The 22,485-nt window shown below is 44.4% G+C and overlaps 1 protein-coding gene across 3 annotated transcripts; it reads left to right on the top strand.

The window, feature by feature from the left end:
• The first annotated feature begins 2,035 nt into the window (after positions 1-2,035).
• Positions 2,036-22,024, top strand: Sertm1 (serine-rich and transmembrane domain containing 1). 3 transcript variants are annotated; one of them, XM_087634597.1, is made up of 5 exons: positions 2,036-2,612; positions 3,106-3,271; positions 11,717-11,841; positions 14,297-14,463; positions 19,273-22,024. In XM_087634597.1, the coding sequence occupies exon 5, from the start codon at positions 19,487-19,489 to the stop codon at positions 19,808-19,810; it is 324 nt and encodes a 107-aa protein (XP_087490723.1). In that variant the 5' UTR covers positions 2,036-2,612; positions 3,106-3,271; positions 11,717-11,841; positions 14,297-14,463; positions 19,273-19,486; the 3' UTR covers positions 19,811-22,024. The 3 variants fall into 3 exon arrangements, with proteins under 3 accessions (XP_087490723.1, NP_001433851.1, NP_001103050.1); NM_001446922.1 differs by lacking the exon at positions 11,717-11,841 and having other exon boundaries at positions 2,460-2,612; positions 19,273-22,021; NM_001109580.1 differs by lacking the exons at positions 11,717-11,841; positions 14,297-14,463 and having other exon boundaries at positions 2,460-2,612; positions 19,273-22,021.
• The last annotated feature ends 461 nt before the right edge of the window (positions 22,025-22,485 follow it).

Genomic DNA, 22,485 nt, shown 5'->3' with positions numbered 1-22,485 from the left:
AATGGAGAAAAGAAGCCAGCGTATGCCAATCTAGATAAAAAGTTCCAGGAGGCAAACAATCCTCCTCCTCCTCCTCTTTCTCCTCCTCCTCCTCCTCCTCTTCCTCCTCTCTCTGAAATGCACAGGTCCTCTGCAGGGCTCAATGGAGACCCTGTACTAGAACCACGTGAAGAGTAGGAGCAGGCTATGGAGCTTAGGTACAGAGATGTTTGAGGACAACTGTCCTGAAGGCCGACAAGCTTGACTCTCCTCTTTGAGTCCTGAGAGTTTCCCAAGCTCTGTGTAAGAAAAGCCAGCTATCTCGTGACAAGACTTTTGATGGCATAGGGGGCTTTCTCTTTGGATGGTAGAACACCCCACACAGATCAACCTGATTAACACAATGGCTATGGCTGCTCAGGAGGAGGAGAGGTGAAAATGCAAGGTAGGATTTGCTGAACAGTTAGTGAGCAGGAAACTCTTCTAGTCAGCTTCTCAAATGTGGGGAGAAAGGGGTTTGACTCCTATGTTACAGTCCATGCTGAAGGAAAGTCAGGGTAGGAACTCAAACAAGATCCTGGAGGCCAAAACTGAAGCAGAAACCAGGGAGGAATGTTTGTTATTGGCTTGCTCCCGAGGGCTTGCTCAGCCTGCCTTCTCATACAGCCAAGGACCACCTAACCGGGGTTAGCAGTGGGCTGAGTCCTCTCACATCAACAATTAAGCAAACCGTCCCCACAGACTTGCACGTAGGCAGATCTGATGGGGGCATTGTCTCAGCGGAGGCTCCTTTCTTTGGGTTACTCTGCTTTGTGTCATGGTGACAAAGAAAGCACCAAGCACAGTGGTAGAGGATGTAACGGAACTCGTGGAAGTGGCGAATGAGCGAGCAAACGGTCAAGGTTCACTAACCAAGCATGCTGGCACACACCAGGAACCCCAGCACTTGGGATGCTGGGGCAGAAAGATCATCATTTTGAGGTGGGCTTGGGCTGCACAATGGGCCCCAGACCAGCCTGGCATATAGGGTGAGACCTTATCTCAAAAGCAAACAAACAGCACAAAATAGGTGACCTCTGGGGTACAAATGTTGGAAGAGAAGCGTCTTTGAACTTGCTCTCTTGACAGTACAGCTCATTCAGTCCTCCTACGTTTTTATTTTATTTTAAATGAAATGGAGACCCAGATAGACAAGATTACCCCGGTCCTGGCTCCGTAACTGAAGATGGCCTTGAACTCTGTCTCCACCTTTAGAGTGTTGGAAGGACAAGTAGGTACCACAATGTTGAGTTTATGTGGTGCTGGGAGTGGACTCGAGAGTCTCTCTAGCTATTCGAGTACTGCACAACTGAGGTCGATGTTCACCTCCATCCTGCATTTTAAGTGAGGCACATGCATATCCACACAGAAAAGACTCACGTGCCCGGGAGAAGCAGGACAGACACAGCACAGTCTTTATCACAATGATTGCTTCAGAGTTAGGCACCCTGCCTGTCTTGGCCTGGAAAACCAATAAATGTGGACAGAAACCGTGTGACCCAGGAGCTAGGCACTGGTGAACACACAGCTGTCATGGAGATTTCGGCAGCCCGGTGCTCTGTTGATTTACTTTCGAGCCAAAAAATGGGGGGAGGGGTCTCTAGGTGAAAATCCACCAAAAAGTAATGAACACATCTAGGGCTTAGTGCTTCAGACCACATAGACCAGTGAGCCAACTGGGTCCTTGGATAAATAAAAAAGAACCAAAGGCATCAAAGAAGCCAAGCTTCTCATCTCCACTAAGCATCTAAAGAAGCCCAGGCACGGAAGGCTCCCGTTCCTTAATATGACTGTGATATCTATCCGTGAAGCCTTTTCTTATTATCTGTGTGACTGGCAGTCATAGAAACCATGGTCCTATTCATTCATTAGATGGTTTCTCAGAGGACTGAGAGGGCGTGAAGGAGAAAGGCTGAATGGGGGAGGGGGCTGAGGTGAAATTCGTCATAGAAGGCGATGTCCCTTGCAGCTCGCCCTTTCGGAGTGTGGGCTGAGCAGGACTCATAAAGACCTAAGAAGGGAAACTTTGACAGGAAGGGAATGTTTTCCCCTGAGCCAAGAAAAAAAAAAGAAAGAAAGAAAGAAAGAAAGAAAGAAAGAAAGAAAGAAAGAAAGAAAGAAAGAAAGAAAGGAAGGAAGGAAGGAAGGAAGGAAGGAAGAAAAGAAGGAAGGAAGGAAGGAAGAAAACGAAAACCTGAGGTCCACCAGAAATCCCCACAAAAGTTCACCGCACCACACCTGCCTTCCCCAGATGGGGCTCCCCGCGCAAACGCCTCCTCATCCTCCAACCAGGGTGTAAGCTCCACCCTCGTCAGAACGCGGTGCTGTCCTAGCTCCTGAGCGCTTAGGCTGCCAGGCGGCGGGGAGTGGGCCCAGCTCTCAGCCATTGGTCGCATGGCCCCAGAGGGCGGAGGGACAGCGCAGAGCCCGGCGCATCCTGCTGGGTGCCCACTCCCATTGCGCTCGCCTGCTCGTGTGCTCTGCTCGCGCTCCGCGCCCCCGCGCGGTGCATTCCCTAGGACCGCCGTGGGGCTCACGTCGTCAAGAAAGGGCCACCGCCCTACCCCAGCGCCGGAGTCCAGATCCGCACATCAGTGAGCACAAGAGTGGGGAACTAAAACGAACCGGTCACAGAGCAAAGGCAGTGGGCTGGTCTGTAGACCTGGCCGCCGGACGCCCCACCTAGGGCGCCAGTGGGGTCCCTTAGCTTCGGGATGCTTCATCCCGACTCTCCTGGGACTACTTGAGATTTGACTCCTTGCTGTGCAACGCCTCCCGAATCTTTCCTTTTCTTAGCTGGACGCATCCTTAAGGTCCTGAAGCAGGCCCAGCAGCCCAGCTCTCGGGGTCTCAGGAGACTGGGCCAGCTACAGCTGGATCCACCAGGGGCCCTGCAGGCAATGTCCTTGGCCCTGGGATGACCTGCCTGGTTCCCGAGCTCAGGGAGTCAGGAAAGTCTGCCCTCCGGTCAGCGCCGCTGCAAAGGATGATTCCTCTGCGGACAGTTTACACTTTGTAATACATTTCTGTTGCCTTTTATGTGGGTTTTGAGGTATGTGAGGTGTGAGAGCTTTTCTTTATTTCTAGGGTCGCTTGGTTCTTCCTGGGGAGTCGCCACACGCACATTGACGGCTGGGGTTTCTCTGTGCTGTAATCCCTTGCGTCTTCTTGCCTGGCTGCAAATTCGGATAAGTTCTTCCCGCTGAACTCTTGGGTTCCCCAGCGGAGCTTTCTTAGCTTCCCCCAAAACCGGGTAAGTAATGCACTCTCGACCCTTCGCTTTTCCAGGAGGCGAGACTGCCTGCAATCCTGAGCCTCCTAAGCAAGCGGGAGGTGCGCGCATTATGGGCAAATGTTTGAGTTCTCATTGAGATGGAAGAATAAGCCACGCTCCCTCCTGCGAACAGAGAGCCACGTTCATTCGCAGGGCTTCTTGTTAAAGACCAGGTTTGTAGACTGTGCCTGCCCGCTCGCTTTGCGAGGTCAGAGGTCTGGTGCCGCGTCCTCCCTCGGGTTTGGTGTCAGGGACTCCAGGGACTAGGTCTGTTTCTTAATGTCCTCTTAATGTTTTCTCTGCTGATGTGTTTTCCTGGGGAGAACGTTCATTCAGTTCAGCGGGTCTTGTCTCAAACTCGTATGCTTAGAGGAAGGTCAAAGCTATCCTGTCAGACATGGCTCCCAGTGCAGGCACCCAGAACAGGTGAATGGTCAGCTGCTGGCCCTGTCCTTAGGTCCACCCAGAAATCACTCCTAAGGATGTTTGTTTGGGGGCACTTTACAGTTTCTACTCCTCCGATTCATTTTTCAGACAACAGGAAAGAGGCAAGATTATTTACTGAGTCTTTTCCTAAAATATTTTCTTCTTTTGTACCATCCTACTGCCCAATACACTGTCCTTAAAACGGCATTAAAATCTCATTTGATTGTCTTAGTTGGCCAGCTAGACCATAAATAAGATCACTTTGGGATTTAGCCGACAGACGTATCTTCTATACTGGTCTGTAACTGAATGTGTTTCATTTTTGCTGGAGAGGCTTCTTATCCCAGCTACGTCACACACACACACACACACACACACACACACACACACACACACACACACACACACACACGACGTTATCAAGAACGAGTCGCGGTGCTTGTAGGGGACGTTGCCCTGTGATGGGATAACAACCTGAATACCTTGAAACGCTGGGCAAAGTGGAGGTGAAGAAAGGCCAGCCCACTCCATTAATATTCTGGGGCCTCTGAACTCCAGGAAGTGGGTAGAGTATTCCCTTTTGTGATTTGGATTAGAGGGGGTGCTTATGTCTCACCTTTATTCCCCTGGAAAAAGCAAAGTCCTCTGAAAAGCAGCTCAGAGCACATTCACGGCAGTCACTGAAGAAGTCTGGTGCAAGGTAAGAAGGACCCTACACTCCTTTGCCTTGGTCAGTTCGGCTTACCAGGTTTGACTCCATGTTTGTATGGCCCACGAGTGGATCTGATGTTAAGAGATAGCAACTGTGCTTTATCTTACTTATCCAGGCAGACAGAGGAAGGAAGAGGCGACTGGTCACCATGATTAATTGCGGGTGTGAGTGAGTCACTTAGTAAGCTTGGAGTTGTCATTCAATCTAAGAGTGAGACATGAACCCATCTCAAGTAAAATCCTCTCATCTGGCCTCTGTTCCCAGCAGCATCAGTTTGGAGTTCACTTGATAGTTCTAGACTCCCTCTCCTCCCTGCACTCAGATTTTAGCACTCCTATTTCATACAGTGGTTTTTACGCTTAACTCATTATCAGGAAGAAATGACCAGAGTATTATCACATTTCTATACTAATGTAAGGTGTCATGGACCAAATTTTGTTATCTTGTATCATTATTCATAGTGAAAGGTAAACAAAGTCTTTTGGTTAGTTCTAGCCTAGAAAATCCAACCCAGATGCCCAAGCTGTGAATGCCTGAATAGGCAGGACTCCTTCCAGACAATCTGTGCATGTGAAGGACCCACGGGCTTAGGTGAATGAAGTTCTGGGCACACAGAAATGGCTTTGCCCTTGATTTAAATTCAAGAAGTCTATCTGGGCATTCACTGGCCAGTCCAGATGCAGGATGGCATGACACAGAGTCTGTGACCCTGAGCCCTGATTCTGATCTGACCACAGGGTGTGGCATTCTGAGGCCAGCTGCCTCCTGATATCAGAATTCCTTCTTCAGGTGCTCCTAGGGATGTGACCATGCACTTTGAATCTGGTTTATCTTTTAACAGAGTTTGGCCATGAGAAGTGTGAGAGAGAAAGAGAGACTGATTCCTAGCAGCCAAGAAACCACATCCACATTAACTGCACCTCTGGTTTGAAATCATACAATGCAGCCCAAATCAGTCTGAGTATAGCAGAGCTCTGAATTCTAATCAGGAGTTGAACATGTCATTAACGGAGCCATGTTCTCAGCTGTTAAATGCCCATCTATTGTCTATGCTTAGACAGAAAGTCAGTTCAGGCTAAAGCATGTATTGTGGGGCTGGGTGTTTGACACTTACATTACTGTACACAGTAGTGAAAGCCTCCGATAAGTATCAGCTGATACTGATCACCGAAGGGCTCACATAAGAAGGTAACAGACTCATCTTAGCTCCCGATGGGAAACAAGAGAAGATACAGCTATAGTCACCAATTTTAAATCAGAAAGACAGGATGGTGCCCACAGAAGAACCCCAACTCTGCGACACTCACGTTGTGAGATACAAACTTTACAAGCGTACCCTTCCCTTTCTTCCTTAACTATCCTCCATAACTGGCCAGTCAAAGTCTCAAATGTCTTAGTCGCCCGTGAGAAGCAGGGTTAATTCTGAGGATGTATGTGCAGATCTTACTCTGTATCTCAAAACTTAATTTTATTGCTACAAACCAGTTCTTTATAAAACACAGGGAACCTTCATGCATATTCTGAGTACTTGCCATTCTGAGTAACTGTGATTTTTATCCAGGATCATTCATTCGCTCAGTAAATATTCTTCTGCTTGTAGAAATAGAATATAGGCTGTCTCTCCAGGAAGCTTCAAGTTTCTTTCTTATTTTATTCTCTCATTCATGCGACTGTCTAGCAAATACTCATCGGTCATGCGCAGGTAGGCTCTGTGATGGTCTGTGGATGGCAGGGAAGGTGAAACATTGGTCCTTTGTGACTCCTCCGAGTCACAGTCTGTCAAGGCACAGACACGTGTAGATAGATATAACTGGTGTACGGAAATGTATAAATGCGTATGGAGAGAATGCAGAACATAGCTTGAGAATGCAGAGCAGGGAGCCAGAAATTTGCATAGAGAAGGTAGGTGGGAACTATGAGATTAAACATAAGTACTGAAAGTTTAACTGGGAAGTTTAGGGCAGTTTAGTATGCCTGGGACATCATTCTTAGATGCAATGGGGGTGGGGAGTATATTGGGAAAGTGACCCATGACTAGATAGTAAGGAATATTTAGTGGAACAAATTGTATCATTTTAGATTTTTTTTTTTTTAGTCAAGATGGTGTTTAAAATTTGTGCACAAGAAAGCAACCTTTTCCAGACCCTGCAGGGTAGACACATAGGAACTTACACTGTGGCAGCACACACAAGACCCGCACAAGCTTCTGTCAGACAAAACCCTACCACAAAGGCGGGAAGTGGGCACAGAGTCTTACCCTAGCTAAAAGTATTTGCAGATGATAGCCTCTGGGAGAGGCAGATTTCTTCAGAGGAGTGGCACTGGGTGTAGCAACCATGCTCCAGGGCAGGCCTCACGGCTGGGAGCATTTAGCCAACACAAAAACAAACTCAATAGTTTTCTTTTTTTTAGTGGCATCTTTTTTATTTCATTTTTTTTTAAAGAGAAGGAACATGATGTATGAATTGTGAGGGTAGATCTGGGAGATGGGACAGAATACAATAAAAATATAAAAATATACTGTATGAGAGTCTCAAAGAGTGAATAAGATACAAAAATAAATGTGTGCGATTTTATGTACATACTGATAATAATTTATATTTTCCTGTATGCAATACATGATTAGTGACTGTTTATTGAATGAATATGAAACTATGTTGCTTTTCTGCACCAAAAAAAATAGCCTTAACCCTAATTTGTATGATGGGCTTTTTTTTTTTAACTTTAATCTACTAATATCATTACTGCCTGTCACTGCTCCCCCTAGAAACCATTCGTCCCTAGTAAAGATTTTTCTTGTGCTCTGGCAGCTCACCACATGATGGATTATATTTTTGGCTCTAACGGTAGATTATTATGCTAATTATTAACATACCAATTCTTAGTGAACATACTACACATACAATATATAGAACTGTTATTCAGGATTAGATTTCTTAGCAGTCATGTTCTTGGAGACCCATCGCACCATCTGAGGTCACAGTAGAGTGCGATGTTGTATCAGTCATCACATGTGGACTACATGACAATAGCAAAACTCACAGTGAGTGTTTATCCACTGTTAATGGTAAATGCCAATGTCATCAGCAAGGGTAAAGGCAGTCACTGTGGTAATTCAGGGATTCTTACGCAGCCACTCCCACAGGGAAAAGGGGTATGGCAGCTCTTACTCTGGTCACATGTTTCCTGTCATGACATGTGTCACCATTTCTACATTTCGTTTAGTCCTAAACAAGTGATATGGTGGTCACTCTATATACAGACAAGTGGGAAAACTACAGTAGACACAGAAGGAAGGGTGACTGGAGCCTTTCCTCACCCGTGGCCCGTATCAAAGGATCTCTCCCCTGCTCTCAGCCTCCTGAATGAACACACAGGGATGTAGACACTGATTCCATCCCTGCCTCTAAGTTCATGGGTGACTTGTAACACCTATTCATAAGAGGAAAGAGTTAATAATACTACCTTTAAGAATCATAAAGACAAAGAGACACGTGGAAACAGTCTCCCTCTCCCTGTACACACACTCTCTCTCTCTCTCTCTCTCTCTCTCTCTCTCTCTCTCTCTCTCTCTCCCTCTCTCTTTCTCTCTCTCCCCAAAAAACTAGTACATGTTTGTTGCTTACCAGCAAATTCTCCTAGCACCACCCGTGTGCTACTGCTGTCTTTCCCACTGGTTTGTCTAGCTCCCCTTTCTCCTAGAGACATCCAGGGTTTCCCTCTCCTTTCCCATCATGCTCTGCAGTCTGCCCTTCTATACATCCCCTACTTCTTTCCTCTACTTCTCAGCATTCTTCTGCGTGGTGTATCCCTGCAGGTCAGCCCACAGCATTGAAATAAGAAAGAACAAAGAGCAGGTAATTATGGCTACATGTGTCTCTGGTCAAGACCATTTCTTACTGTGGATAAGGCAATCAGCCTGTAGAAGAGATTACTCTTTATTTCCTCTCCCAAACCAGATTTGTTTATATTTTGGAAGAATATATAACTATTTTTTGCAGGTCACCTATATAGCAGTCTGTTAGTTTTCAATTTTGCCTTCTTAGATGTCGAAGTTGAAGTACATGCTTGGGGAACTGAGCCAACACTTGTGTTTTTTATTTCCATATTGCATTTGGCAGAGTCTGGACCTGGGTTATTATCTAAAATGACAACAAGCTGGTGGGGGTTTGAGTTCCTCCCACACTCTATAGATAGCCTGATGTATCATTTTGCTCAGAATTACAAGGGATATGTTGATATTTTATTTGTAAGCCAGATTTCTGAGGTCACAAGAGAAAGACAGACACACAGACATACAGACACACAGACACAGACACAGACACAGACACAGAGAAGCTAACACAGAGACACACATGAGAGAACACAGGCAAGTTCTGCACACAGGCAAGTTCTACTACTCTGTGCTCACACAAAGGATGAGCAGGGCCTCAGAAGTCCCATGTAGAACACACTTCCCTAGTGAAGAACTAGCATCCTCTATTCTCTGTCTTTCTGGTCTATGCAGAGATTCAGGCAAAAGAATATCTATCTCATTGTAGGTATGATGACATTCGTCATTTACATCTCAAATCCAACTTGCCTACATCACTTCCGAGTACCTTTCTGCACCTTTGTATGATCAGCGGTAACTGGGAAGCACACTTCTCAAATCAATGCTCCCAAGTATTTACAGCTTTATCTGGAGTTGACTAGATTCAGTTTATTAATCATTTACTAGTCCCTGGTTTCAACGAATTCTGACCCTGGACTGCAGAAGACATTGTAGGGTGATGTTTGTTCTCCTACCGCACTGGAGAACTCGCCCAAACCTGGATGATCCAAGAGATGGTTACTGGTTAGGGTTTGTGAGAAGCCTGAGTGTTTTGATTTGTCAAACTTGCTGTTTTGCAGACTGTGTGTTTTCTTTCACTGCCTGGGTAACAGCTCTATTTCTGTCTAGTTTACTACTGTTATTTCCGAGGTCGCTGAACCTGGACCTTAGTAGCCATTGTGGGTTTTCCGAAAGCTTCTTGGAGTCCACCTGCTGTGTAGGACTAGCATGTTTTCATAGCGCTGCTTTTGCCTGGGTATTTAAGCTCTAGGACCTTAAACACTGTAGCTGCCTCTGAAGACAACAGATAACAGGGTTGTACCTGGAATCTGCTCCAGAGGGCCCATGGGACATTCAATTCAGTGGATGGTAATGGCGGTGAATTCATGAGTAAGGCTCACCTGTTTCTGGTTCCCAGACAGGATCCTCTGTACCGAGGACCCCCCTGCAGTAGCTCACTGCAAGCACCTGTGCAGTAGGGATATTGTGAGCTCATGGTAGCAGCAGAGAACTTCTGATGCTCAGCGAAACACCCCGTCCCCATCTTCGTGTGTCTTTTGAAGCTTCTCACATTTGGGCTGAATTTCAGCTCATGTTTTCTCAAAATCTTTCAGAAAATCATGAAAACTTACAAGAGTCCTGACAGAAAACACCCATAGGTCAGATTAGAGAAGCTAGTGTTTTTAAGGCATTGTCACATTTGATCTATCATATGTCTGTGCATGAGAATATGCATTCCCTTATGTGTTATTTGAAGATTACCTGACAGTATGGCTAGCTGTTTCAACGTAGTAGTTCCTAAGAATGCTTTCTGACATTACATTTGGAAAGTTACATCTAACATGTAGTTTTTATTCGAATTCCTCAGTTTGAGTCATCTTATATGTTTCGTTCAGGCTGGCCTTGAACCCATAATTCTCCTGCCCAACTCTACAGAGTGTGGGGATTACAGATATGTTCTACTATCTTGGATCTTTAATGTCCTTTATAATAATGCTTTTGTAAAACTTTATCTAAAATCCATCAAGAACTCTGCATTGCATTAAGGGTAATAAATGTTGAGATCTGGGTCTTTTTTTTTTTTTTGCTCAGTATTCAGATAGAATAAATCATGTCATATGACCAAAACTGAATGCTTCCAGAAACTTAGCTGGTGCAAGCTGGCAATTACTAAGCATTATCTTTCTTAAATGCCCATTTTTTTCCACAAAAAGCTTCATCACACTTTGAGTGTCAGCCATAGAGGACTGGAAGAACAAGGGAATCCATTTGGCAAAAATGATCTGTATGTGTTACACAAAATACTTGGCTAATATCCAGATAACATGTGCAATTTATACAATATATAATCAACTAAGTTCTACTTGTAGCTGCATTGCAAAAGACGATGGTTCATTAATTCAAGTAAATGTTGGGTCTAAGTTTTAAGTACATCAAGTTCAAGACTCGGTGAGCTTGGATCCCTGTTGAGAAATGCAAGACACATAACATTTTACACCCTAGTGGTGCTTTAATACTTTGTCTGAGGCTTCACTTTAAGCAAATGCAGAAATGTATCTGTAAAGCTATGGAATTGAAAAGTGGCCTGGTAAACTATTTTGTTAATGCTAAAGCTCTCTGTAGAGAAGCGACATTGTCACCTGTCTCCATTTGTGCTTATGCTGTAATTGGATGGATCCATTATGGCTTTTAGTCTGAAGGGCATTGTTATAAGCAAAACTAGAGAACTCGATATATTTGATAATTTGCATCCCTTCTCTGTGCCTCAATTATCAAGATATTTTAAGTGGACATAAATTTAGAATCTTGGTTAGAAGGTTAGAATGAACTGTTCCATAGCCATACATTCTGTATACTGGAAACACACACATACACACCCAAATAGCAATAACAAACATTTATAGGACCATATGCAAACAGAAATGTATTCATTAAATATCTTACCTGGGATGTACATGAGAAACATAGGGGAATGGGATCAAGATCACAAAAAGCTATGGACTAAAGGGGGTGACTGGGGTGTGTGTGTGTGTGTGTGTGTGTGTGTGTGTGTGTGTGTGTGTGTGTGTGAAGAGTGTGCCCATCTGTAAGGAGAGAGTTAATCACAGAGACTAGGAAGGAACGGTGGCATGGGCAGAGAGTGAGCCATGACTACTCTGTGCTCTCACTCTCAGCATCCTGCACTGCCCCCTTCTAAGGAATCTGCACAGATTTAGAGCGCACTCAATCAGCAACTGTAGAAACACTGATTCTCCAAGCTCTTCCCTCTTCCCCTAGAGCAGTCTAGGCTCTGAGGTTGAAGGATATCTAACATTGGTATGTAAAGAATTTTAAAAGTATTTCAATCACAGAGATGTATGACAATTGCAAACTTGATGAGAACTTTTTTTTTCTAGCTATAACATTGCATAGGGAAATGTTTGAAGCATACCTTCAAAGGAAAAACATATGTTGAGTAGAAATTATCTTACAGTTGTGATAAACTGCACAAGAATGGCCGAGTAGGGGAGGTGATGTCCAGGCCTAAGCCCTTACCGAGGAGCTACTGGCAGAGGATAGCTGTTGAGAGAGGAACAGTCCTTGGAAGATGTGGCACTGGTAGGTTTCCCATGATGCAGTGGGTGGCCTTACACTCACACGCTAATTAATTGGATTTAGTGGGTTATCAAAAGAAAAAAGAAGCCATAAAGTTGTCAAGGGACATGTTGGTGGGGGTGGGGGTGGGGGAGGGGGAGCTGGGGAAGGACAGAAGTGGAAGTGATAATATTTTAGTGTGTGTGTATGTGTGTGTGTGTGTGTATGTGTGTGTGTGTGTGTATGTGTGTGTGTGTGTGTGTGTGAAGTTCCCAAGGAATAAAAAATAACTATAAAATAATTTTTACTGAGGAGGTAAAATGGGACACACACTGAGAAAGGACAGAACCTCATTCCACTCCTACCCTCACATGGCTTAATGTGAATTCCTAAAAACACATTCAGGTTTTATAAAGTCATGCAAGGCTCTTCTGTGTACTAATACTATGGTTTAAACAGTCCTAAAACTATGAGGATAAATTTTTTCTGAACACAGCTCTAAAAACTGAAAATGATCAGAGGTGGGTATAAAGAAATAAAGGAAGAGAAATGCCTCCTTAAAACTGTGGAAACGTCTTGAAAGGTGACGTTGGCTTTGCAGTCCTTCTCCCCAGGTTTGTTACAGCTTTGCCTGTGATCAAGTCATTACCTCCCCTTTAGCTCTTTCTGCAAATGCTCCCTTTAGCTGTGACCTTTCTTCCCACTCCCCGAAGCGACTTCCATCACTCTGCTGTTCCTAACTAGCTCATGTTCAATTTGACCTTGAAGTTGCTGCTTTTCTCATTTGATGTGGTCCAGGCACTGCATGGGAGGCAGGGCCCACTCACAAGTATGGGAATTTTTCTTCTTGATCTTTTCCCAAACACATGAAAGAATCATAAAAATGCTATGCCTGGGATAACCTTTGTGACGGGGGGGGTGCTATTTTTTAAATCTAATCTAAGCAGTTGCTTATTTAAATTACCCATCTGTCTTATCGCAAGATTCTAGTATTTGGAAACAATTATTCTTGCCAAGGCAGTGATTTAGATATAAAATTGTTTCATGGAGTATAAATGCACTAAAAATTTATTATTGAGAATGTATAAGATAAACAATATTCCCTTTGTAGTGCTTTCATGGTTTTATAATATCTCTGATTCCATTCTGTTTGCATATCAAAAAGTATATTTTGATAATATATCTTAAATGAATAAGTAACTTCTAAAGTATTCAGGACAAAATCCATTGTCTAACAAAGCATTATTAATCTTACTAGTTTTCAAATGATATTCTTACTCTGTGTGTGTGTGTGTGTGTGTGTGTGTGTGTGTGTTTGCACTTGAGTCCAGCCTGAGAGGGCCAGAAATGTCAGACCCCCTGGAAATGGAGTTACAGACAGAGTCACATGACATGTGTGCTGGGAAACAAACTCACAGCAAGTGTTGTGCAGGCTCTTAACCACTGAGCCATCTCTCCAGACTCCACATTTATTTGCTTGTTCATTCATTCTCATTCATTCATTCATTCATTTCTGTAGAAATGTCTTGACCCCAAAACTACCTAAGAGATTTGGTTGAGGGGATGCACTGAACGTAGATTGGATCCAGAGTTACCTTAGGACTAATTTGAAAAATAAACCACTGACCCAAAGCTTTTCCTTTGACATTGCAAAAGTGCAATGGGAAGTTTTCTGATCATTCATCTGAAGTGAGAAAACAGAGGACCGTGCAGTTTAATTTTCCATTATACTCTATTCAGTAAAAACCATGAATTCCAGTGCACTGTGCAGAATTCCCAGTCCCTTCTCAAAGGGTGTCCCTCCAGGTCACTGCTTCCCAACCTCCCTATGCTACAATCCTTTAGTTCAGTTCCTCATGTTGTGGTGACTCTTAACCACACATTTTTGTTGCTATTTCATAACTGTAATTTTGCTACTATTATGAATATATCATATTGTAAATATTTTTGAAGACAGAGATTTGTCAAAGGCCTATAGGCCAAGAACCACTGATATAACTCAATGGCCAATAGTCCCTAGAAGCAGTCTATTTCCTTAGCTGGGTTTTGATTTTTATTGGTCAGATACAATGACTCATGATGAAAGTCCATGCGGAATTTTACACACATACTGTTCTGATAAGTAAGAATGCTTCTCAAATGGGAAAACACTCGGATCGCTGAGTCAGCTTTGAGTTAGCATAGCTCATTACAGCAAAGTAAACTTTACTTTGATGACTGCAAGCCTAGGTCTATGTTTGCCACTGAATGCAAATAAGGATTTTCATTTAAAGAGAGTGGTGGGGAGAATGATGGTCAGCACCCACCCCCTCCCCTAGTCTTGTAGGACCTAAAGGCCAAGGAAAAGAGAAAGCATTCAAGAGAAGGTAATTACAAAAGGGTGAAGGAATGGCTGGAAGGCGAGGTCTTATATAATACACCTTTTTTTCCCTAATAAGCTGAAGACAGCTTTACTCAGATGGAGAAAAATCTCTTCTAGATCTTGGTTGTTCCTAATGGCCTGCAGAGAAGGATAACTGATACATCACCTGAAGCCATCAAGTCTGTTACAGTATCAAACTTCACATCTGTGCCGGAGTATGCTGCTCACAGGAGAACCTTATCACACAGCTCTGAACTACTAATGCCTGGGAGGATCACTTTTTGGTATGGTACAGCAGGACTGGATGCTGATGAATGTTGACAGAACTTTGTCAATCATAGTAGCTAAGTAACGTTTTAAGGAATGAGCACAAGGATACAAAGTAGCTTGTCCCTGTTTTTTTACAACCTTAAATACCTCTTCTCCACAGAGAAAGTTGAGTGGCAGCCTGAGAGCCGGGTATTCCTGCACCACGCTGGTAGTTGACAGGCAGGCTGAACGTTATAAATTCCTGTGTTAGAATTCGATCTCTGCTCATGTACCTCCTTTTCTCTACAGAGCTCCCCATGTGTGGTGTGAGAGACCTCTGAGATGAGGGCTGGCCAGTTCTTTTCAGAAGGGATAGAGGGGATGAAGGCCCACACTACAGTTCCGTTCTTCCAAATCATCTCAATCCCGTGGGTATGGAGGTGTATGCCAGCTCTAGGGAGCTAAGACAGGGCAGCTTTCCATTCAAAGCCAACCCAGGCAGTATAGTGAGACTCTGTTTCAAAAGATAAAGAAGAAGGTCAATTTACAAAATTTATAACCACATCATGTGAATAAAAAGTATCCACTGTGTGAGAGGCTGGTCGTGGTGCCAAGTAAGTAAACAAATCTAGTCTTGTATACGCTGTCTTTCCTCCCCCAATACCACTGGGTTCATGGAGAGAGATCGCATGCCCCAACTTGCTCACGTTTTAGTAGCCTTTGGAATGTTTCCTCCCAGGACAAGGTTTTATTCCAAGAAACAAAGAAAGAATTGGTTGACCATGAACCATCTTATTTTCCCCTCTTCTTTTAAAAACTCTGTTGTCTGAGAATGATGTTGAAAAAAAATCAACATTGCATGAATCTAAGAATGACCTAAGTAGACTTGAGGTAAGAGGCTGTTGTTGTTGCCCCAAGACAGGTCATTTAAGATGAGGTCACTGAAGAGGAGACAGGAAGTGCCATCCCGAAACACGCTCCTGTGATTCCTTTTCCACAGTGACACCTGTCAGGACATTAAACAAGGATGAGTTCGGTTACTGCCAGCTTTATACACTCCTCTCTGGATAAAGCATTTGCTAGAGAGAAAGAGGATCCTTCAGTTCTTCAAAACTTCAATCGGGAAATGAGAACCGATGTAACTAAATTAAAAGCATCTCTAGCCATGAATATACCTGACTGTTTCAGGGTAGAATAGTGGATCAAATTTGAGGGGCTGTCATTTTACATTAAAAAGCAATCTGGAAATGATACTCTATTTGTAATATTAGGAAGACAGCTTTCAAAGCAGAAGAAGTTTCACTGTAAAACTGAGGAAAGGCATAGATTTTTTTTTTCTGCTTTTTTCCCACCATTATCCAAAAGCCCCATAGGAGATCAGGTGTTTTACCTGCAGCTTCTTAGTGTTCCCTCTAGGCCGTTCTATAGACACCTGAAGCTTCCAGGGAAGAAGGTGACCTTCAGGACAGTTCCCCTGAAAAGAGTGACCTTTGTCGTAAAAGCATCTCCAGACAGTTACCAGCCTTGCCACTGGCATCCTGGTACCATGGTAATGTCCTATGCTTCCAGCCACTGCATTAGAAAATGATACTAATTTCAGTGGCAGAAAAGGGCAGCTTGAAGAAATCCAGCCAATTCTGGCTAAACCTTATGTCAGACCTGTGAGATTGTCAGAGACCATTAAGGCCTCCCATCCCCCCCACCCCCAGGGTGATTATGGGAGTGGAACCATCTTAACACAGGCCTACCTGGAGTGGGAGGAAGATGAGCCCTGTGGCACAAGTAGAAAACTGGTCCGTCGAGACTAGCTGTGAGTCCGGTATATTGGCACAGTCCCTTTATCCCAGCACTCATGAGGCTGAGGCAGAAGGATGGAAAGCTTGAGGCCAGTCTGAGACACACAAGACCCCGCCTTAAAACGAAACGACCACGAGCTGCTAGGAGCTAATTAGCCAAGTCTTGTCATTTGTCTGTTTCCATCCACTATTGAGGAAAACTAGAATACAGTTCGAGCATGGTTCTGGGTACTCCACTCTCACTGTGTAGCTACACCCTGAGTGAACCTCAGCGTCTTTGCAGCCCGGCTTTGCATCTGTAAAGTGGGTCATCCCTACCCCCACCTGTCCTGGAAAGTGTTTTGGGAAATACGGGGTGCCCAGTCATTACCTTCTTTGCTCAATCCAGAAGAGGCAGTCTAGGCTTTCCTACCAGGACAAAAGAACAAAAACAAAAACAAAACAAACAAATGAAGAGTAGATGCTGAGAGCTGGGGTCAGAGGCCTGAAGCTAGGACAGACCTTCTACCTACAGCTCTCACCCTTGTCAAATCAGCTAGCAGCTATGCATGTCCTGTTTCCTCAGCTACACTTTGCCTGCACCCAGACATCTGGTACTTTTCTGGTGTACTCTTTTGGGCTTCTACCCTAGTTTTCTATTCTTGTATCATGCCGCCTCTGAGGCCCCTCCCCATACTCCCCAGAAATGAACAGCTGGATCATGTAAGAGTTGTCGAAAGGCTGAGGGTTTCCAGCATCAGTGTGACACATCTGCACCCTTCTGCAGTTCCTTTTACTGTTTTTATTTGTTTAATGATTATTAGGAGACTGAAAAGGCCTAATAGTATTAAAATCACCAGGCAAAATAGACTGAGAGGTGGACATCTATTCATTTTCAGAACTAATAAAACATAGTCTCTACGCCCTGTGAGGCGCTCACCAAGACTCATTCCTCTATGTAAAACCTGGCAGGGGTAGCCCTCTGTGAGGTGCCTCCCTTCAAGGGGTCATCAGTCCTGGCCACAGAAGCAAGTGGGGCCACTCAAAGCTCTAGACACTTGATTAGATTTGGAGAGGAGAAGAAAGGGAAGTTTTCAGATAAAACGTTGGGCAGTGTTTAGAAGGGAAAGCCAGGGGCAGGGTGGATGTCACTCTGAGATGTAGAAACTTATAGAAAAATGGTTTCATTCCAGAAACAGCTAGGAAGAAACTCTTTAATGGATCTGAAGAAAGTTCTGGAATTTTCTACCTGGAGGGACGTTCTTTCTTAAGGCTATCTCTGTCTCTCACAAAGTGAAGAACTTTCTTTGCACCAGAGTAACAGGAAAGCACTCTAATTCCATACTTCTTAAAACACACACACACACACACACACACACACACACACACACACACACACCCCATCACCATCATCACCAACACCAATACCATCATCAACAGGCCCACTGAATATTTCTCTTATGTACATGTATTTAGGGCCGAATGTTTGGAACTGAGGCTCAGGGTGCTCAACCATGGAGAAGACTCATTTCGCTCTGTCTCAGCAGCCGTGGATCACCTGTATCTCTTCATCTTGGGTTGTGTCCTTATGAGACTTCCCCGCCCGTGTTAGCAAGTCAGTTGGCGTTGTCATTGTGTAACTTTCCTGTTCGTTGAACTTCCCTGTGCCATTTCCCCGCTGTGTACAGAAGACGGCACTTCAGCAGACTCCCTTGTCCTCTGCCTCTCCACACAATCTTTCTGCTCTGCTTCCGCCATTATCCCCGGACCTTCAGTTCAGGGGTTTCGATGTAGAAGTGGCAACCATAGCTATGCACCCCAGGGCCGCTTATTCTCTGAATTTTGAGCAGTTTGTGAATCTCTGTGGTAGCCTCCAACAGGGATATTCCCGAGGAAGTGCTGTGCCTCTGTGCTTACACTCTAAGGAAGCTACCATGCTCCTTGGCTACCTTCTATACTAATTCCCTTTAGGGATTTGTCTTAGTCAGGGTTTCTATTCCTGCACAAACTTCACGACCAAGAAGCAAGTTGGGAGGAAAGGGTTTATTCAGCTTACACTTTCATGTTGCTGTTCATCACCAAAGGAAGTCAGGACTGGAAATCAAGCAGGCCAGGAAGCAGGAGCTGATGCAGAGGCCATGGAGGGATGCTACTTACTGGCTTACTCTCAATGGCTTGCTTACCTTGCTCTATTATAGAACCCAGAACCACCAGCCCAGGACGGCACCACCCACAATGGGCTGGGTCCTCCCACCTTGATCACTAATTGAGAAAAATGCCTTATAGCTGGGTCTCATGGAGGCATTTCCTCAAGAGAGGCTCCTTTCTCTGTGATACTCCAGCTTGTGTCAACTTGACACACAAAACCAGCCAGAACAGGATTCCAGTCCCTTTCAGAGTTTCAATCAACTGATAGGAATGTAACCACCATGATACTGAAAATTCCTTTTTTTTTCCTGAAAGTTAGAGTTCAGGTGGATATGTCAGGTGGATGGTGAACAATCTGAATCTCAGACTGGAGTCTTTTGCCAGCAAACCCTGTACCTTCTCCATCATTGGAAGGAATCCAACCCTTTCTAAACTTCCTACTCAATGTAAAAGTGTGTAAATTACCCTTAGTAAAGAAACACATAATAACGGCCCTGATTGCATGCTAATGAAATTTTATCAAAGTCAAACACTAGACAAAAAGCACACATTAGGTCCTCTGTTGGTCAGGTGTGGGGTTGATTTTTGTGGAGGAGGGGCTTCTGGATCTGAACTCTGGGTTTCAACTCAGAGCATCCACTTGAAGTTTCCACTGGAATCACAATGGGACACAACAGATGTATATTTTCTTTTTACTTTCTCTTTAGTTCCTTGGAGAAGCCTGACACCTACGATACTGTGAAGGGAAAATCGAAGCTCGTTTTTATATCTCATTTATAATAAAGGGACATAAATAGTGTTTGTTTCTCTGGGAATTGTCTCATTCTTTTCCTTCCCTGAAAGAAAAACTAAAAATGAGATTACAGATGTGTTATTTCCCTGCTAGTGTACTGAGCTGTGCATGTGTTGTCGTTTCTGCAGTCTCTGTGGACAAGTGATCCCTGCTGTTGCTGCCTTTGTTTAAAAACCAAGACAGTTTGTTGTGCTGACATTCCCGCCTGTGATTTCTGCTGCTGCTGTCATGAACGTGCAAGGCCAGTTTCCTCGCTCTTAAGCCCTGTGTGAAACGCAGACGCGGACGCGGAAGCGGACGGACTTTTGAGCGCGCCTGCCCACGCCTTCCCTCTTCGTAGAGATGTCGGAGGCTGACCCCTCATCTGGATTTGCAGGAAGTGTGGAGAATGGAACTTTCCTGGAGCTGTTTCCCACATCGCTGTCCACATCGGTGGACTCGTCCTCGGGCCACCTGTCCAACGTCTACATCTATGTCTCCATATTCCTCAGCCTCCTGGCTTTTCTGCTTCTGCTGCTGATCATCGCTCTCCAGAGGCTGAAGAACATCATCTCCTCCAGCTCCTCCTACCCGGAGTATCCAAGTGACGCTGGGAGTTCTTTCACCAACTTAGAAGTGTGTAGTATCTCCTCTCAGAGGTCAACGTTTTCAAACCTCTCATCCTGAAGGAAATGGAAGGATATTCCAAACGAGAATGGTTTCTCTGTACTGAAGGTATTGCTTCACGAAAGAAATGGCCATTTGGGCAGATCTGTTTTCCTCCTTCATTTTTTAAATTTCTTTTCTGCTCCGGATGTGCTTCATTTGTGAAAAGAGGAGGAAACGCTGGTGGAAATGCAGGTAAACTTTGAGGCATGGGATTCCGCACAAAATTCTTGGCCCATCTGGAGCCTGCTCAGCACTGTGTTGGACACCACAGATGCAACTGAGAGGACTGCAGGGGATGCTGGGAAGAGACACTTCCGCTCTGACTCTCTCTTACAAGAACCTGGGACTAACTGAGCAGGCGCAAACTGGAAACCCAAGTCGAGACTATTTAGAAGATATTTTCTGTATTTAAAAGATAAAACAGAGACAGGAGAGGGAGGGAGGGAGAGAGAAAGAGAGACCTTATATTTAACATACAACATTTCCAAAAGGAGGTTAAAATAAGCTGAATGTTTTTTATTTAATCTCACCTTAGCAAATGTCACACATGATGAGCAGAAGTCCCTTGGGAATGTTCTAGGGGCTTGGAAAGCTGCAGTGGCACAAGGAAAAGTGTGTGGTAAAGCAGTTTGCACTTCTTTCTGCTTCTGGGTTTCCTCCCGGCTCGTGCAGCAGTCAGAACGCTCTCTGGTGATGGAATCCTTTGTGATGCCTGCTGTTGCTATTACTAAGGGAAGCCCAGAAGAGGCACAATTCATTTTAATTTCCTCGTTATTGTTTCCGTCCAGCAGGAATTAAATATAAAGACATATGTGTATTCAGTTGCGTTTTATACAGGAATATTCTTAGCACTTGTGTGCGCCTTCCCTGAGTTTGTCTTCAAAGCTTTACTGCAGAAGGACATGGTGTCTGAGGGGTCAGGTGTTTTGCTCACCTGACTCTGCAAACCTTAGCGACCTACCACTAATAGTTGTGTCAGACTCTGTGAACTCGACCTGTCTCTGATGATTTGTTTATGTTGACATAATACTCTAGGTCTTTAAGTGTTGTGTTAAGGCTAAAAGCCGCGGACATTGCAATGGGATATCTGCAGGTACTTCAGTGCTGCTGGGAGCTGCTTGACCGAGGCCAACCACGGGTGTCATGTGAGATGAGGCACAGTTGTGAGCACAAGAAAAGGCTGTGCAGGGAATTGATCAGAGCCAACAGCAGCTTGTATGGATAAGAATTTAAAATCAGTTTTTAAAATAAATGGTCCACAGACTGAGAGCACTGAGCTGAGTAACCTTTGAGTGCCAACATACAAGTCTTTCTTAGGTAAACTAGTTATTCCCTGCTCGCAACATTTAATAATCTCAAACACTGGAGCTCCAACACACCCTGTGGATGGGTTGTGCAGTCAGGACTCCCTGGGGACTGGAATGGTTGGAAGTGTTAAACATTTTACAGGCCCTGCCTGACATCCTAGATATGCTGAGGGCTGAGAACTGGTGAGGAAGGAAGTGGCCGCTTCCTTCTTTTTCCTCCACAATCAATTTGGGACACACTTACTTATATATCAAAAGTATCTACAGACCCCATCAGACAAGTGCTGCCCTACAATGTGTAGTGAAAATCTTGTGTCTGCTGTCATGTAAAGTGTGGCACTACAGAGTCAAATCTTGAACCAGAGAAGTTCTGTAGTTTGGGTGGTTATTGCCGTTCTCTGAGTATCTGTGGGCACAAGCATTTGTGTAAATATGTACATGCAGTGTGTGCACAGATACATGAATGTGTGCACATGTTTCCGGGAAAAAGTTGTGGGACAGCTATCAGGAATTCAGAAGCATCTGCAAGGTCACCTCTGTTCTTCTGATTATTTTGGTTCTGAGGTTATTTGGGTAAAGAGATTTTAACAAATAAAAGGACAAACATCCCAAATGACAGGCCAACCTGATTGGGTCCTGCCCTGCGGGGGTAACTTCATAATCTTTTCTCCTGGAATAGACTCAAAGACTTTAGACAGCAAAACTACCTAAGTCAAATATCTTGCCTCTCTGCAGGTGGGCCCCCCTGGCTAGCCACGTGATTCTTGCACCTTGAGATAAATGGAATAATTAGTCGTAGGACTCAAAGATGGGAAACAGGCAACACCACTAAGCACTGTACAACTTGAGGGGAATCTGTCTTGTGGAAAGCGTTCAGTGAGACTGGAATACAGGTATTTGAATAAAGAAGTGGAGTCTGTTGAAAGCCTGGTTTCTTGTTTTGTTCAGCAACATAGTCTTCTAGAGAAGACACTTTGCCTAAGAGTTCTAAGTATATCTATAGAATCTACAGCTACACAATATCCATATATTAAATGTCTATGGGAGTTGGAGAAATGGCTCAGTGGATAAGAGAACTCACTGATTTTCCAGATGACCAGAATTCAAGTCCCAGCACCCGTGTTGTGTGGATCACAACCCAGATCCAGGGGATTTAACTCCATCTTTTGGCCCCCTCAGACACCCACAAACACATGGCAAACACATCCATATACATGTATGTTCTATGCGGTGTATCTGTGGAATGTGCAGACATGCTTATATGCATAACATCCCTGAACTAAAGAAGGATCAACAATGTGTAACCAGATGCCATCCTCTTTGTGACTGCAGGGACCACTCCCTGTTGGCAGTGATTGAGGTTCAGATTGCCTAATGAGAAGAATC

This window comes from Rattus norvegicus, chromosome 2 (genome assembly GCF_021556685.1).
Source record: "Rattus norvegicus strain SHRSP/BbbUtx chromosome 2, alternate assembly SHRSP_T2T, whole genome shotgun sequence".
NCBI classification, from domain to species: domain Eukaryota; kingdom Metazoa; phylum Chordata; class Mammalia; order Rodentia; family Muridae; genus Rattus; species Rattus norvegicus.
The sequence above is the reverse complement of the archived record's forward strand: the minus strand, read 5'-3'. Positions and strand labels throughout refer to the sequence as shown.